Source organism: Antennarius striatus, chromosome 2 (assembly GCF_040054535.1).
Source record: "Antennarius striatus isolate MH-2024 chromosome 2, ASM4005453v1, whole genome shotgun sequence".
Taxonomy (NCBI): Eukaryota; Metazoa; Chordata; class Actinopteri; order Lophiiformes; family Antennariidae; genus Antennarius; species Antennarius striatus.
This window is the reverse complement of record NC_090777.1, coordinates 3,245,127-3,264,116: the sequence shown is the minus strand read 5'-3', so window position 1 is coordinate 3,264,116 and position 18,990 is coordinate 3,245,127. Positions and strand designations below refer to the sequence as shown.

At 43.2% G+C, this 18,990-nt stretch overlaps 1 protein-coding gene across 1 annotated transcript in view; it reads right to left on the bottom strand.

Moving 5' to 3' along the window:
* LOC137608071 (cadherin-4-like) overlaps positions 1-18,990 on the bottom strand; it is a 235,100-nt gene that overhangs the window by 20,491 nt on the left and 195,619 nt on the right. The window contains exons 7-11 of the mRNA XM_068334093.1: positions 17,329-17,473; positions 14,664-14,836; positions 9,569-9,706; positions 3,903-4,088; positions 517-773 (exon numbers count right to left, since the gene is read on the bottom strand). Of these exons, the coding sequence (XP_068190194.1) occupies positions 517-773; positions 3,903-4,088; positions 9,569-9,706; positions 14,664-14,836; positions 17,329-17,473 (899 nt within the window). The remainder of the gene's footprint in view (positions 1-516; positions 774-3,902; positions 4,089-9,568; positions 9,707-14,663; positions 14,837-17,328; positions 17,474-18,990) is intronic.

Below are 18,990 nucleotides of genomic sequence, written 5' to 3'. Positions count from 1 at the left end.
CGAAGTGAACTTTACCTCCAATGCTTTTAGGGGCCGGAATGAAGCGACTGTTGCATTGTGGGAAAAGGTCTGCTGGTCATTGGATGGTTGGTTTACACCTCAGATCTAGAAAGGTGGAACGATGCAGGTGGACGATACGCTGTGTCACGTGTGTGTGTGCATCCACATGTCAGTGTGTGTGTGTGTGGTAGATATATGATTACCCCAGCAGCTATTGCTCCCTATTAACCTCACCCTGCTTCCTCTGAGTTCTCTTCTGGCTCATAAACTTTGCGCACTAAGACTTAAAGAGAGAGGGACTGCCAAAATACAGTACCCCTGTTGAACTTTGACCCCTAACTACTGGCATGGAACATATCCAAGAGGCTGTTAGAGCATTCCTACTTGCAATGCAGCTCACCGTACCTCAATCAGACAATACTTTCAAAGTCTAGAGATCGTATCTGAAAGAAGAAATTCCACCTAATGGCTCGTAATAAAAATGCCAGAATGGCGTCTATTAAACTCAGCGAGTACCTGATCGTCTGCTGCATCTGTAGTCTGTCAGGGTCCAAGGCGGAAAAGGTGGTCAGGCTGGTGCCCATGGGGACCCCCTCCTCGAAGCGGATGTGTTTGGGGTTGGTGGGGAAGTACGGGGCTTCGTTGACATCTTGGACGGATATGGTGACCCCCGCGGTGGACTGGAGCGACGACTGGATGCCCGAGGCGAGGTGGGCCTGGTTGGACACCACCGCCGTCAGCATGAAGGCCCGGTTCATCTCGAAGTCCACCGGCTGGAGGAAGGCAGGATGTTAATGGATCAATTCAAGCAAAACGAGGTTGATCTGTGCTTGTTTTCATATTTTATGACTGTGGTCTGTGTTGTACTGAAATGACCGACTTGTGTAGGATTTGGGGATTATTTACTGACTTTGCACTTCAGAATATCCACGATAAAAAGGACGGATTTATAAACCACAAATGATAAATATAAAATATGTAAATACACATATATATCCAAATCAATACACTGGAAAATATTGCCTCTAGTTACGAAAGAAATTTCGAGTTACGAAAGGTAAAAATACAGTATGGGCTGATACTCGCAGCTATTTTCACGTACAAGGTGCACTGTTGGTTTTTGAGAAAATTAAAGGCTTTCAGGTGCACCTTATAATTATTTCACAATTAACATCTCCATACAAATACAGTTTTGAGGTAAGTGACCATTTGAAAGCTATTAATCTAATTATAATTACTAGTGTTATCACGGTTTATAGGTTTTGCCCTGGAAACCTTCATCTGAGAGAAATCCAACATACAGAATGAGCCCAAAGTCCCCGTTTAAACCACAGCAACAAAATAAAAACACACAAAAACAGTCTATAAATAGCAAAAGGCGTCTCTTCATGTGAGTACAGACTATTCCCTGGAAATATATTCACCAGTGTGCGAGCTACGGTCTGGAAAGAGGACGTGATGGACGGAGTGACAGAACTCATTCATTCATCCCTTCTTCTTCATTTCATACATGACCGAGTGATAATAAAGTGTTGTCTCATCTTTTCAGGAGTGAGTGATCAATACTGCTGGTATTACTATTATTGTTGTGACTGTTTAGGGGTAATACATGTCAGGTATGGGAGCGTGGGAGGGTGTGCCGTGAGTATTACTCTGATTACAGCATTAAAAGCCCCGTCAACATTCCTCTTCTACCCTGCGTCGGGGGAGTTTGCGTTGAGCCTTGTTGGTGATACCGGACATGATGAATGAACAGATGCCGCGTCCCCTGATGAATTGGACCCGCGCACACATCCTGGGCAGAAGCAGCAGGGCTTATAGCATTCATAGGAAGGCTGTCAGGGTTGTGTCTGCTCAGTGTGTGTGTGTGTGTGTGTGAGTGTGTGTGTGTTGAATCTACAGGGGTTTTTTTTTTACTAGCTGAGCCTAAACCGGAGTGACAGTTCTGTCCTTCTCTAATGAAGACGACGCGCTCGGGTTCAAATGACAACAACAACAACAAACAGGGAAATAAAAGAAGAGAACAAATACGATGCTTGTAGGTGTGGCGGCGCATTTCTAACGAGACAAATAAATGATTACCGCCAAGAGGCTGGTGTCTGCGGCGTTTGACGGTGATGTAAATGATTTCCAGCACATTCGTACATTACATTACCTGAGTGTTTGGAAGCAGGCCTGATGCGTTTGTGTGTTGGTATGGCTGAATGTGAGCACAGGGGTGTGTGTGTGTGTGTGTGTGTGCGTGTGTGTGCGTGTGTGTGTGTGTGTGTGTTGGTGTTCGACCCCAGAGTGCGCCGCCATCCCATTTAGAGGCAAAACACGCTCGCAGCTCTTTGATCTGCAGCCAGTGGTATTCTGGGCACAGGGAGGTCCAGAGTATAGCTTTAGGCAAAACTAACTAAAAGACACACACACACACACACACACACACACACACATGTTCAGAAACACACACTTCCTGAGGGAAGCCAGAGGGGTGAGAGGTCAATAACATGGCTTCCATCTTTTTCCCATGAGCCATCAGGTCTTGCATTCCTCGTGGTATCGCTTCACTCGTTCCCCCTCTTCCCCGTCGACTTAATTTGCTCCACCAGACTCCAACCCTACGCCCCGTCACCTCTGCCCCACCCCACCCCCCCCACACCTCCCGACCCACTCCGCCATCTCTCTCGATGCTCAAAAAAAAAAAAAAAAACATCTCCCGCTCTCTTCCATCCTCGTCGTCTCGTTTTTATCATAAGCCTCGATTTCCATATCTTAATGACTCGTTGGAACCGAGTGTCACCGTTTGTGTGTGTGTGTGTGTGTTGTTTTTTTTGTCTTTGTGCGCTTGTTTTGTCAGTCGGCTCTATTTCCATGCGACGCGTGAAGATGTTGTCTGGTAAAACTCCTCGGAGAGAGCAGTAAATGTGCGACATGTTCCGGTTAAGACCTCAGCCCTTGTTTACAGAGGAGCCCAGGTTCTCCCCAGGGAGACGCCGGCGTACCTGGGTGTTGATGCGATCCGACGTGTATATACGACGCATTGATAAATGTTGGAACACTATGGCACTCTTCCTTGGGCTTCTGGAATTCACCGGAGCGAGCTGAAGCCCTTTGTTTACTTGTATAGTTCTTGTTTCTTCCCAGGGGGTGTCCTGTCTCTTATTTTATGATTTCCTGATAACCTCCCATGGGTCTCTATAGGAGCTCACGGCTACTCAGCTGCCTGCTGAATTTTACATCAGGGAGTGAGAGGAATGCATTATAAAAGGCAGTCATCTAGAGATAATGAACAGAAGCAAAATGCCAATGCTCATTGCTCATGGTGCTGTGGGAATTACATGGGGAGGTTATTGCTATTTTTTTTAAATATTGCAGAAAGTGAGACTTGATTTGCAAGAGTCAGACACACCTCTGGGTTGTCCGGGTCACGCAAACAAGTTATTGCTATAAAACATTGATGACATCGTAAGCATATCATGGATAAACACATGAATATGAATGGCAGAGGTCATTCAACAGCTGACACAGGCACACACACCGTCAACCAGATATTTTCTGTTCACCCCAACCCCCAAAATGCATTAGAAAACCGTGGACGTCCTCCATCAGGTTGTTACCAGACGCGACTTTGCTGTTGCTGTCATTTACACAGCGGCCAGAACGTTATGAGTGTATAAAAACCATCGCCTTTGTAATTGAGAAATCAATAGCTAATTTGCTACAACGGTCTCGCCATCTATTGTGTTTAAGTCTGCGCGTAGGTGTGCGACCCGTTTCTGAAGGGTGCACCAGGCTCCAATCTCTCATTTGGTCATAAGGGGGCATATGAAAGGCAAAGACCACAGCTTGTCCATATTTAACTCTGTGATCTATTGCTATTCCTGCTGATCTCATCCCAGCCCTTCCTGTTGCCTTACCTTCACCACGGTGACCATGCCATCGTTGCTGACCGGGTCGGTGCGGATGGTGAAGTGTCCCGACGGATCGCCGCTGACGATCCTGTAAATGGCGTTCCAGTTGGGTGTGTGGGGCTGGTCGGCGTCTATCACCGTCAGATTAGCCACCACGATATCCACCTGGTTCTCTGGGACCTCGCCAGAAAACTGTAGGAAGTAGAGTTAAAATGTTTAAGCGTTGCTTTAAAATCACATGTTTGAGTGTGGATAGATATAAAACAAACCCAAGAGACTCTCAAACAAAAGTCTTCTTCAGTTCAGAATTGAAGAAGCCTCTTAGATGAGAGGCGAAACGTCTTCAAGAAACTTTCTTAAAGTCCAGTGGATTGATTTAAACAGCTTTGGATAACCATGACCTGGATAACTGAGAATCTACACAGAGATATAAAACAAAGTTCCTTCCTGTGTTCTTTCTTTCTTCCCTAGTTTTCTTTACAGCACCGGCCCTCCTTTCCGTTTTTCTGCCAGAGTGAGTTTAATAGTCTTGCTTTTACCACGGCGAAGAGGCAAACAAGCAGTAAACACCCAATGAGCACACATACACAGGGGCGTTGCTCCACTTTTCATTTCTCTACGTCTCCTGCATTTCGATTGCCTATGCTTGACAAACAGTAATATTTCATTCCTTTGAAAGCCGGACTGACAAAGACGAGGGAACGGATGAGGAAAAAAAAAACAGTCGCGGGAAGCGTTAAAGCAGCTGTTCGAGGCATTTATGAGTGCCTTTCAGTTGTCCTGGGCTTGACAAACACATGTGCTCCGTCCTGATAAGCCCGTCGCAAAGTGAGCCGCTGTCTGTCACACGTCTGTTATTCTGTGGGATTGATCAACGCCGTTCAGGCTCAGGGGGATAAACCCCACGAAGACCAACCAGAAGCTACGACTCTATCATTACCTGACCAAACACCAATCAAACTCAGGTCCGTCGCCTAGAACAACCCATCGGATCTACGACCGGTGGCGCGAGGTCGGAGGTTTGTTCCGTCGCTGTGTCTTCACCTCATCTAGCGGCAACAGGCAGACACTGTGTCACCATGGATAACAGGCAAGGGAGAGCCACTGAGCCGCTTATGTGAATGTAGGATATCAAAGAGCAAAGCCCCAGACCAAACATTTCAACAGACTATAATGCGCCGCCTGGCAGACCTCGCATCACTCAGCAAACAGCTGACAGCAGCGGACAGATTAGAAGGCGGCGTCAGGAGAGCTGTTCACAGACTCAATGACATTCTTAAGACAACAGACAAGTCCGGGTGGTCCTGATGCACTGCCTACATCGGGTAAGTGGGCAGGCTGGTGTGTGTTGGTGCATTCTAAAGTGCGTTATTACTATGGTTTGTTTCAGGGACTCCCCAATGCCAATGCCATAAAATAAAGCTTGAGATGGCTCCGGATGGCACCGGCGGGCCCTTCGTTTCACTGCGCACAGTAACAGCAGAGGGCAAGAGTTAACCTGATATGATGGAGGACTGTGATGGGTCTTATTATCAATACCTCTGTTTAACATTTCCGTTCTCGTTAGCTCTTCACAGGGCGAGGAAGTTGAAGGGCCATCAGGCCTCCAGCGTTTTGAGAAATTAAAAGTCTTATTTATTCTTCCCGTAGGAAATTTTACACGGCGTGGCAATTTTTGGATTACACGTTTGCAGCATCGGTATGCCGACTTATTCAGAATTTCAGAATGTAGCGACGCAGCATCTTCGAGAGGCAAAGGAAGTCAACCGTGAGTCCCAAAGAGCTTTCGGTAAGGACACTCCAATCAGTGAAATTAAATGTCATCTGTAATTTTTGGATTGCAAATAAGTGTTTGAGATATGCTTAACCTCTTCATTCAAACAGGCCTGATCTCAATTCTGTTGCATTTGAATTAAAGGTTTTGGAATACAGCTGAACTGAAAATATTTGCCAAGTAGGTTAAATTCAAGGGCAACTGCTTCCATCAGGTTCTATATCAAAGAATCTAGTATTTAGTCGTATGAGGCAGAGCTTTGCCTTGAGCGTTGTTGGCCGTCAGAGATTGTGATTCATCGCTTGTAATTGCTCAAACAAGTAGAGCTGTACCTTGGGATACGTGATGCTCAACATACAAGTTGTTTGAGATACAAGCCATCATTCTGCCCATATTTTTGTTAAACATACGAGTGAAAATCCGAGATACTAGCCACATCCACCCACTACTAGTTGGTGGATGGATACAACATCAACTGAGACCGGATCTCGTTCTTTACCACGTGTTGGAAGATGGATACAACATCGGTGAGACCGGATCTCGTTCTTTACCACGTATTGGCGGATGGATACAACTTCAGCTGATACCGGATCTCGTTCTTTACCACTAACTTTGTAATGACAATTCAATCTGTTCAGCAGAAATAAAGGTTCCTGATCTCAACCAGCGTGAGGAACAGTTACGTATCCCTAGCGATAACAATGGTAGATGTGACCATAACAGATAAAGATATTACTGTAATTGTCATCCAGGGGTCCAGGGTTGATGTCATGTACGTCTGTGCCATTTTTCCAATGGCTTGTCCTCTACATGTAGACAAAAAGGGAAGGAGGTGTTGAGCTCCTATATTGTGATTTTACGATTGGCAGTGTGGTTGTAGTTGGCTTTCTCACAGCACTTGACAAAACAGCACCTTCAAACTTCTGTCACTATTTTGGCAACAGGGAAATACTTAAGGAGAGAAAACACAGGGTAGGAGAAGTGACATTTCACTTCCGCACCAGAACTTTATGAGGATAGTAAAGAAATTAACCAAAGGAAGCGTTATAACTATGACTGCAAGACTTTAAGGTCTCTCTTCACATAATGACAAATAATCCAACACCATGCGAGAGACTGGCTCTGGCACTGCATGCATAAATAAGCAAAATACAAGCTCTTTTTTAAAATTTTTTTTTATAATTTTGACTCACCTTATGCATTGCAGGGATAATGCAGCCCTGCATAAACGCCCTGAGCTTTCATATTGGTACACATAAACCCACCAGTCGCCGCCTTGAAAAGTAGGGCAGCCTCTGATAGACGTGATGAAATATTAATCATCAACATTAAAGACAAATTCCCCAAACTTTATATTTCTGGGACATGCTGAAAGATCTATGGGGTTTATTGCAAACCGTAAATATTTGCATAATGACCTGCATTCTCAATAAACGGCTTTTATGTAATCTCTCCACTAAAATGGGTGATTTATGAAGGGAGGGGGTAAAAGTCTCCCACTCATCACAGCTCCAAAACCTCCAAGGAAGTTCATCAATATCTGTGATAGTATTAACCCTCTGATCGCATGATGGAGATGCACTTAAACATGGTGGAATACAGTCAGGCTACGGATGCATTACCGGCCACTATCATCAATATGCAGCCATCAGCAGAGAATCTTAAATCAAAGGGAGATGCCGAGTCAGGGAAGGCCCCTGATTTACTACGGGGCATGTCTATGCTTTATCACCGCTGCTGTGGGAAAAATCTCCTGTGACCAAACAATCCTTCATTCTTTCCCCTCTCATCACTTTCTCCTCTCATCATTTTTCATTTCGGAGTCTACGTGGTCGGGTCCGCTCATTAACACTCCGTCCTTTTTGTTCTCTCCGTCTCCTTTGAGTGTTTCTCCTTTCTTCATCTGCCTCCTCTTTGGATATTTCCTGCTGTGTACAATCCTGCAGCTCTCTGATGAGTTCTATGGCTGACACATGCTTACCGCCAGCGCTAACTCATCATCATAGGGTCTTAATAGCCCCTAGGGCAAATGCTAATGCTAGCTCCTCCGCCGCCGCCTCAAAAAAAAATCCGAGCCAACTGCGTCGCTGATAGCGCCGACAGTTGTGGAGCTCAGCACCTTATCTACCCAACAGGCCTCTGCTTTCATCACCACCGACAGGAAAGCAGACAAGCTGAATAATCTGGACACCTGAAGCCATACGGACACCAAGAGAGCTTTTTCTTTTTTATCACGACATGAAATAGTCTTGACTTTCTGACCATATTTACTATATTTACATCTTTAAAAAATAAGTATCTCAACCAAATAGAAAAACAAATTACCAAGAGAACTTAATTAAAAGCTATAAGTCTCATAACTACATTTTTTGTTCCGTTGAGACATTTCACTACCGGTATGAAGTCCAGATGTACTGTAGTCGTACTTTGAGATAAGAGCCATCGCTCTGCAAAGATTCAACATGTTCAACATAAAATTAGAGATACGAGCCGTCCTTCAGGACGCCACCACATATTGGTGGATGAATACATCAGTGAGACCGCATCTCGTTCTTTACCACGTGTTGGCGGATGTATACAACATCAGTTGAGACCACATCTCATTCTTAAGCACGTGTTAGCGGATGGATACAACATCATATGAGACCGGATCTTGTTCTTTACCACGTGTTGGCGGATGTATACAACATCAGTTGAGACCACATCTCATTCTTTAGCACGTGTTAGCGGATGGATACAACATCATATGAGACCGGATCTTGTTCTTTACCATGTGTTGGCGGATGGATACAACATCATATGAGACCGGATCTTGTTCTTTACCACGTGTTGGCGGATGGATACAACATCAGCGAGACCGTATCTTGTTCTCGTTGGAGTAAAGATGTAGCTTGGGTGTTCTTGTTACTTTTGCGTTTGTTTTCATTCTTTATCATTGTTTACGAAACTTAATATATAATTAATTATACACACGTAAAGTCTATATGTTGATAAAAATAATTTTTTTTCCTCATAATTTCATTAATTTGGGGCATTTTTTCCAAGGCTGGAATGGACTGGAATGATTTTAGTTAAATGTCGTTTGTCTTTCCAGCTCAGTCATTAAACTCATATCTTGAAGTTTTGTGGTACTTAAAAAAAATAAACAGGGCAAACTTTTTCAGCACTAAATCTTCACTACCTCATTTAATACTGCTGTAATGCAACACGCTGATACACTACATACAGCAGATTACCTTGGACTTTTAATTCTTACCTCGTTCACAATAATGGCTTCCTGTAATGTAATCATCATTCTAAATATCAGTATCATGACAACAATCATTAGCAATTTGCTGGCTCGAGTGTTCTTACTGATGAAAGTCAATGATATGGATTTGTTATGTTCTCTCTCTCTCTCTGCATTCGCTTTAAGGTAATGAGTAAATACACTTCCTCCGTTATTACTCTTGTGGTCATTCTTCCTTTGCCTGCTTCTTCCTTTGTTCTTGTTGAAGCCAACAACATAAATTTCCCCATTTTTGAAATGTAATAGGCCAATAACATAATAATATACCAATAATGTAATGAAGTCCTGAACTAACAATGTAATAATTTTTGGCTTATAATATAATACTTTATTGCTAAACCTAGCACTAATCCTAACTCTGACGCTAATTATTACAATATAATCTAAAAGTTATTTTGTTATTGGTTCAGGAATATTATTACATAATTGGTCAGCTATTACTTTATTGGCTTATTACATTTCAAAAAAGGGGCAACTTTATCACGTCGTTGACTGTTCTTCGGTGCTTCTTTCACAAACTTTTCTGATGTTCATTCATCATTCTCACCCTTTTCTCCAACACCCGGACCACCAAATAGTTGTGATCTCTAATCACGGGCAGCGACTCACCGTCCTGGAGGTCAGCATGGGGGGGTTGTCGTTGATGTCCGTCACAGTGATGATGGCGGTGGCCGTGTTGGAGAGGCCGAAGTTCAAGTTGCCCTCCATGTCTGTGGCCTGAACGATGATGGTGTACTGGGACACTTTCTGTCAAAGGCAGAAACAGTAAAACACCGTCAACACGCTGCAGAGAGCTTCTATTACTTGAGTCTACACCAACAGTTACAGACTGTGACTCCCCAGGGGAACAAAGAAGCGTTCCATACTAGTTGTCCGTGGTCTTTTTTGAAACACAGGGGGTGAGGTCTTTTATTCAGAATAATTGAAACCTCCCCTGCAGAACAGATCCAGACTTCACACCATCTAAGAGCGGCAGCACGAAGCCTCCCCCCGGAGACGCCTTCAAAGCCTTCATTCAGCACCACCGACAGTCAGACGACGATCCGGCTGACAGAGTTTAATAGACTACTGAGTAATAACATGAGAGAATGATAAATGCCATTTCATCTTCTGAAATCACGCAGTATTACTTCACTAGTAGCTAGATATACAGTTCCATCCATATGATTACATACCCTCACCGAATTAGTGAAATATTGGGCATTTTGGACACATCCGAAAACAAACTCTAATCAAGTTGTGGAAAATTAGGGGATCTGTTGATACCAAAACACGGTTACAATTTCAGGAGGAAACACCAGAAAAATGAAACACAAATAACAATGTTACTGGGAAACACCGGAGGACAATCGGATCAAAAATAGGAAGCACCTAAATTATCATACAGGTAGCAGGAGGCCAAGTTGACCCATCAATGACTGTTTTAAAGGGTTTGATTATTTTGCTATGCTTGATACAGTAGAACCTCGAGATACAAGTTGAATACGTTCTTTGACTGAATTCACAAGGGAAACAACATTTTCTCTCCTTAAAATAACATCTTTACTCCACCAACGAGGACAAAATCTGGTCCCACTGATGTCGTATCCATCCATCAACATGTGGTAAAGAACGAGATTCGGTCTCACTGATGTATCCATCCACCGACATGCGGTAAAGATTGGGATCCGGTCTCAGTTATTGCTGTATCCATCCACTAAAACGTGGTAAAGAACAAGATTCGGTCTCACTGATGTATCCATCCACCGACACGTGGTAAAGAACAAGATCCGGTCTCCCAGATGTTGAATCCACCCGCCAACATGGGAAAGAACGAGATCCTGTCTCATTGATGTTGTAGCCATCCCCCAACATGTGGGAAAGAACGAGATCCGGTCTCACTGATGTTGTATCCACCCTTCAAAACGTGGTAAAGAACAAGATCCGGTCTCACTGATGTTGTATCCACCTGCCAATGTGGGAAAGAACGAGATGTAGTCTCACTGATGTTATATCCACACTCCAACACGTGGTAAAGAACGAGATGTAGTCTCACTGATGTTGTATCCACCCTCCAACACATGGTAAAGAATGAGATCCGGTCTCACTGATGTTGTATCCACCCTCCAACATGTGGGAAGCACGGCTTATATCTCAGATTTTACTCGTATCTCAAATATCTCAATCTTGTATCTCAGTGTTCTATGGTACTTTAATTCGAAACCCATTTAAAACAAATTAATTGTGTTTTTCCTGATAACTCATGTTCTCTTGTGCGATTGGTTCACATTTGACAAATTCCGCCATGGTATTTAAACTTAAAAGCACAATTGTAGCCTCCCTATTGTTATTTAAGTGCTTGAGCAAATCTGTGCATTTTTATCCAGACGTCTCTAAACCCATTCCGGTCTCTTTCCTTTCCTCGCCTGCATCAACTGTCTCCAGCTCAGTCCCAGGGTGCCGTTAATGGGCTGCAGGAGGAATGGAGCCCGTGAGTCGACTGTCTGTATAATGTGTCTCGTCACTGAGATTCCCAATTACATTCCCGGTCTCTCTCTCACCTGCTAATTACCGAATAAATATCCCAATTAGGGCAGGACGCCACATCAGGAGGATTAGACAGCTCCCCTCATCGTAATGCTAGACAAGACGCTGAACTCCAACCTCGTACACACACTCTCATTAACACCCATATGGACACACACACACACACACACACACACTCACCTCTGTTTCTCTATAGCTTGTTTAAAGGCAGCGCTTGCCCGACTGTCCCATCAGTACACCGTGTACACAACACTCTCGCTAATTAGACAAGGGAGTAATTATGTAGAGCTCCACAGAACCTCTCAGTGTCGTAACAACACCGCAGCGCGCCGACTTTCCTCTAAAGGATTGAGTTGTGTTACTGTCAACAAGTTCTTTTAAAGTCCACCGTGAACCAGAACTGGAGTAGAATCATTGCAGGGGTTTGAAAAGTTTCAGAAGAAAATATTTCAGAAGTTAAGACAAGAGGGGAGGATAAGAGGCGGGAGGTGATCGGGTGGAGATGTAAGCGAGGAGCACTATCAGAATCTGATGCCCGGTTTTTGTAGATTTCTGTGTATCGCTTCCACAATGCAGAAGGTACAGAAATAGAATGTAAGCACATGAGCATTGGCTTATTTATAGAACATATAGAAGCACAATGGTGAAAAAATACAAATAACATCCAGTTTCCTCTAAAGGACTGTACAAAATGCAAAGAAATAAATATATATATACTTGTTTTTACCTCTACTGCACACATATGTTTGTGTTCTTGAGTGTCTTAGAATTATATTTAGGGTGAAACGAGTCGGCATATAATTGTAACTAAGGATCTCTCTCTGTGTCCGTGGACCCCCCCACCTTTACATCTTGATCTTTATATTCTCTTCCTTTGGTTCTGTCCTGTTAGGCGTCTCCACAGAGTGTCGTCCTTCTCCATTTCAGTCTATCTTCTTCGTCCTCCTCGCTAACACCTACTGTCCTCATGTCTTCCTCACTACATCCATCCACCTTCTCTTTGGTCTTCCTCTTGCCCTCTTTCCTGGTTGCTCCATCCTCATCAGCCTTTCACCAACATCCTCACCATCTCTCCTCTGGACGTGTCCAAACCATCAGAGTCTGACTCTCTCTAACTTTGTCTCCAGAACATCTCCCCATGGCTGTTCCTCTGATGAATCCAACCTGGTCACTCCTAGAAAACCTCAACATCTTCATTTCCTCCACCTCCTGCTCCACTTCCTGTCTTCTGTTCAGCAACACTGTCTCTAATCCGTCCATCATGGCTGTCCTCACCAACGTCTTATAGACCTTGCTCTTCGTTCTAGCAGACTCCTCTGACTCTTTCCTCCACCCGTTCCAGCCTGTTTGGATACGTTTCTTCACCTCCTCATCACTCGCTGTTGCTCTGGCAGGCAGACGCTGAGTGACTTAACAAACACGGCACCTAAAAATGGAGCCAAGTTCCACAGATTGCTTTTACACTTAACATACGATCGTAACGCATCAACTAATCCATCCGATGTCGTCTGAGCTCCTTTTAGACAGCATCACGGCTGCAGAAGCTCACAATGACTTCACTGTTGACACATCTAATACATCATTTCAGATATTTTGGGAGATTTTTAGTCGTATTGGACATGATGGATTAGAGCTAGACAGGGAGAGGGTGACATTTTAAAAAAGTATTTTCAATTCAGCGTTGTTTTGATCCAAGTTGCTCGCAATCTTCCCTCTCTCCAGCCATTGTTGGAGCGTGGCAACACGTCTTGGCAGGAAGTAGCCCTGTTCATCAGTAGAACAGTGTGAAACCATTAGCAGAAATGTGCGTCACATCGCCCGTTGACGAGTACATCCACTTCTTAAAACATCTCTGAGGCGCAACTAAAGGTCAAAAGCTCCCCAGGAGAACTCTTCATTGATATGATGAATTTTTTTATTAAACATTTGCTAATTTACACATTCGGCAAAACATTTTTAATTTGAAGTTATGTTAGTGGCCATCTGGCAAATGTGAATCCAATATTCACTCTTTCAGCTCTGGTTTTGGGCTCCACCGACTCCCGGGAGAAATATCCATCTCGTAAGTGCCATTAATAATTAATAAATCATTTTCTAGGCTAATGGCTTGAAAATTATTTGCGTTAAAATGCATTTCTACTTTTTCAGAATTTTTAAATCTTAATTGCATATTAATGCTACATATAAATGGGGTCTATTACTCCCATTGAAGTGCCTTTGAGCAAGGCCTCATGGACCCACCTCTGCACTAATAGAGCTTCTAAGCTTCTTAGACTCCCGAATGTGTATTAAAATGTGCAAAATAAAGGTTGGGGCTCGGGGAAAACCCATGAAAAAAGTTGCTGTGAGTGTGTATAGTGTGGGGTGAAATCACATGTTGAGGCTGATTGGATTGAATACAGCAGAAAAAGAATAAAAATAAGCAACAGCAGAGCGGCTAAGACGTTTTTCCTCCATGTCTCGCCCATCTCTCTTCCTCTGGCACCGTCACGTCTCGTCCTGCTTTTCTGTCGCCGTGTCTTCATTGCCAAATTTACCCTCGATTCCACCCAACTCGTCGTAATACCCCTTCTGCCTCAGCTCAGTGTTTGTTCTCTCGCGCCCTTCTGTTTTCCTCCCCTCCCCCCCTTAAATTGCCTGTATTTTATCGAGTGTAGATGTGATTATGTGGGCTTTCGTTTTTGTCTGACAGGTGTCAAGGGCATTCCATCTCGGGTATTTCCACCCTTTCTTCACCGCACATGCACACAGTCCCAGATAAACATAGAAACATGCACACGGATGCAGACGCACGCTCACACACAGCCCACTGCGGCGTGATGTGTTGTTAATAGGTCTGTCACCGCTGACAGTTCGGGAGGACGGTCTGTCTCAGGGATTTTCTTTGCAGAGTTGTCAGTGGCACGTCCACGCCAGAGAATAAACACATTTTGATCTTGTCTCAACTTTTATGGCTTCATAAACAAGGTGACTGCGGCGGAAGGCAATTTACAGTTAAAAAAAAAGCGAAGATGAGTTTGAGTGTGGTGACAAATGTATAGGAAGAGTTAGGAAGACACATCTCCGGATGAAACAACACCTTCATCATTTAGCTGTTGTGGACAATGCTGTAATCCTAATCCTAATTCCAGTGGATTATTTCGGTTGTATGATTTTGTGGCTGTTAGAGGAGACCAACCTCTCTGTCCAGGCCGGGGGCGACGGTCACGATGTCTCCAGTCTCGCTGTTGATGGTGAACATGTTGGGGATGGGGCTGTGGGGCGTCTGGGACAGGATCCGGTAGCGTACCATTCCGTTGGCGGTGGTGTTGTCGTCGGCATCGAACGCCGAAAGGTGCATCACGTAAGTTCCTGACGAGGGAAAAAATATTTGTTAGGAAACAAAAAGTCATTCTATTATCTACTTAAATGTATAGAAAAGTCAACTGAACAACAGTACTTTGGGTTGGGATACTACAGGCGAAATGCTTGTCAGCAGTTGATTTCAAGAAATTACTGCAGAAGTGTATTGATTATAAAAATTGCTTTCCCAAAATAAATCATACAAATTGCAACTTTCATTATTGGGACCTATTTTGTCTTTTTTTCCCCACATAGTGAAGTTTTATATAGTTCTTTCTACACAATGTGTACTCATCATAAACGGCCGTCCTATAAACATGTTTTAACGGCTGCGGCCACGACTTACGAACATTCGTAGATACGAACAACCGCACGGCGCCGCATCCTACTACTGGACGGTAATCCCTCACGCATTCCCGCATCAAAACCGGTGACTTCACCTCATCGCGGATTTTTAGTAGGTAGTCATGTGATACCGTACACGCATTCTATTGGCTGACAGCATCAGGAAGTGTGTTGTGTTCCGTAAGTCTTGGACTTCCATGAGACACAAAAGTGTTTTAAACAGTCTATCAGAGTGTAGGAAAAGGTAATACAGATAGAAGGTGGTTTAATATCAGTATGGGGAGGGGTCATAAACGTTTAAATTACTGTAAATAATAAAATAAATCGTTTGTCGCTCTATCGCGGCATTTCTTTTTTGTGGGTGGTTTCTGGAACGCGTTAACCGTGAAGAACGAGGGATTACTGTACTGTCATTTAGATGACCTCATTTAATGACAGTACAGTGAATAATATAGTATTTGAGTAGTAATCACATTACTTTAGTATTAGAGTAGTAATGACATTACTTTAGTATTTATAGTAGTAATGACATTACTTTAGTATTTATAGTAGTAATGACATTACTTTAGTATTTATAGTAGTAATGACATTACTTTAGTATTTATAGTAGTAATGACATTACTTTAGTATTTATAGTAATGACATTCAAATGACTTCAAATGGAGATTATAGATTGAGATGTAATAAATAACGACTTACAAACAACTCAACTTATGAACAACCTCTCAGAAACAGTTGTGTTGGTAGGTTGAGGACTTCCTGTCCTGTGATGTTTATCATCTCACCAGATTCCGGTCCATGTGTATGTAAACATGGTAAATACACCACCGGGTGTTCCAGTGACGTAACATTAACACCGATCGCTGCAGATAAAGACTATAGATATCAGATAAATATCATGTAGACATGTACCTGTAACTAGTTTGATTACAATAATAACTCAAATTCTGTATTAAATGGAGGAATAAAATAGTTTGGACACATAATGTGCATTTGATTTTAGAACCTACACTTTGGCTATAGATTTGCTGAATATTGCAGTAAACCAGATCTGCAGGACAATCTGCAGACAAACAGTATCTGCACACAGAGCACCCCCCCCCCCCATCCATGACGGCTCCGCAGACTCGTGTTGCTCTGTGGGACCGCTGCCTATCACCCGATCTCCCCCGTCCCTCTCCCCCTCGCAGCCCATTCTAATTACACCAGATAGTGATATCACGCCACTGACAGCCCCCGTCCGAGGATAATTGTAACCGCAGCTCCCATTTCAAAGTTCATTACATTTCAAAGCAACATTTGTCAATGACTCGGCCAGAGGGAGCACTCTAAAGGCCTCTCAGCGAGACGAGGAGGGAGGCTGGCAGCAGCCGAGGGAGTGGGGTGGGGGGGCAGAGGACAGATTAGCCATATTTGGTTTGATTCCAAATGGTGTCCCTTTTTTTATTCCAAGAGATGAAGGGATACGGAGATGGAGATGAAGAATCGCCACGTGTCACACATCACAGCGGTAATTTCATTAAGCCGCACTCTTAGGGGGTTTAATGTGGACCCTTTGTACGGCCGTCCTAAGCTGTGCCTGACAGGATTAGGTCCCCATAATGACTCTTTAATTTGCAAAGTAATTCAAGTCTGTAATTGGCCTTACACTGAAACCACTGGAGCTCTAAATTCTAAAACACTCTTTTTTTTTTTTTAATGATTATTGTGGAGTTGAATGTCACGCACGCCGCTGAGGACCGTCTGCTGTGTGGGGCGAGGCGGGGGGAGAAAGACGAGAAACAGGGGGAAGAGAGGTGGGAAGGGGAAGAAAACGAGCACCTGGACGCCTCTTTGGATCACCTCTGGTGCAATAAAGTGCGACTCATCGCGCTCGCACACGCGCGATCAAGGAGAGCTCATCTCCGGGGTGAGGCGTAAAATGACCCGGTGTGGAATATTTAAACCTCTCTTTTTGGTCCATGTCCTCTGCTGCCGATGACGAAATGAAAAGCCTCAGCAGGCGGCAGATAATCGGTCTGTCCTCCGAATCAAGGGGGGTGGGAGAATGAAAATTCTGAGTTACAAGCGCGGTCACGCTTCAGAAAAAAAAAAAAGCCAGAAGTCTTCTCCGTTTCCCAACACCTCCACGCATCTTCTGGAAATCGTTTCTCTACCTGGTTTGGAGCCTTCGTCCACCGACCCGTTGTACACCTGGTTTTTGAACTCGGGTCGGTTGTCGTTCATGTCAATGACGAAGATGTACAAGTCGATGGGGTTCTCCACCTGGTTCCCGTTCATGTCCACGGCGTGGGCTCGCAGCTACGAGACAGAAAACACAGAGTGAGCTTCCATCGTTAATGGTGTCTAGGATGAGTACTTATAATTCATTAAAGAAAATCCTTCATTTTTACGGCTCGTCTGAGTTGTTCAGTATCATATTTTTGGACCGAAGTTGGCCTGATGAAAACTTACTTTTAATTTTGGGTGAGCTTTCTTTATTATTGTTTGCATCCTGTTTTTATTTGAAATCTCAGATTTGAAGTTTGTGTCTTTACACTTTTCTTTATGATTTATTTGCGCAGAAGAAGAAATAATCTGGTATCTCATTGGACTCTTACTTAATTTATTGATTATCAAATAAAAATCAATAAATATATTTAAAAAAAATGCCCTCATGTGTTGTGAAAATAAAATTACAAATATTTATTTTTCCTGCTCTTTTGGTAGAATGAATGACACGATCATTTTCGTTATGTCGCATTAAAATAGCTGTTAAAAAATTCACAAACGCCCCTGCCCTTCTTCAATTTTTTTAAAATTTCAAATATTGCAATTCTCTTTTCGTTTGAATGAGCTTCTTTTTTATTTGTTATTATTTCTATAACACCTGGTGTACATCTGCACTCCAAACTCTGTGTTAAGGAAAAGGACAAAAGAAAGTAAGAAATAACATAAATAAAACATCAACAAACTGAAAGCAAGGTTTTTAATACCCTTCAAGGTGACTACTTCCACAGCATTTCTAAAGCCTCGCAAGAAAAACACCTCTGCACTGAATCTACCATTCTACCCGGCTCCTGCACAAACATAGATAAAATCAGTGTTGAATTATACTGTATAGAAGTTTCAAAAAAGATTCCCTACACCTACATGACAATATTAAATAGGCCCACAAGTGGATCTCTGGGTATTTCTTTCAAAGAGCAATTGCCTGTGCGATTATATATTTTCTCTGCACTTCTTATCTTTCTCATTCTTAGTCCACAAACCTTTATCATTTCTTTTTCTTTTTTTTTTTTTTTCATCTCAGCAGAAACCAAAAACAAGAGATGTCTTATTTCATTGGCGGTGTTGTAAAAGGTGCGGCATCTATTTCGGGATCCCTCTGATCTCAGTCCAACATTCTGTCTGGTTTTGTTGGAAAGCGAGACCTGAAATCTCCTCACTTCCCTCTTCCAAAACGGAAAACAGCATCAGCCCATCTCAAGATTCATCTCAGCTGCCATTTAGATCAGTGGAATCACCGGCGAGGATTCCTCGCAAACGCGTTCCGCAAAATACCTCCTGACTGCTTTTTGTCTCAAGAAGTGTGTCTGAATGAATGAATGAAAAAAACAGAAACAATTACAGTATTTTCCGCACTATAAGGCGCACCTAAAAGCCTTTAATTTTCTCAAAAACAGAAAGTACACTTTATAATCCAGTGCGCTTTATAATCCAGTGCGCCTTATATAGGACAAAGTTTTAAAATAGACCATTAATTGGAGGTGAGCCTTATAGTCCAGTTGCCTTATAGTGCGGAAAATACTGCATAATGGAAATGTTGCCTTTCAAAT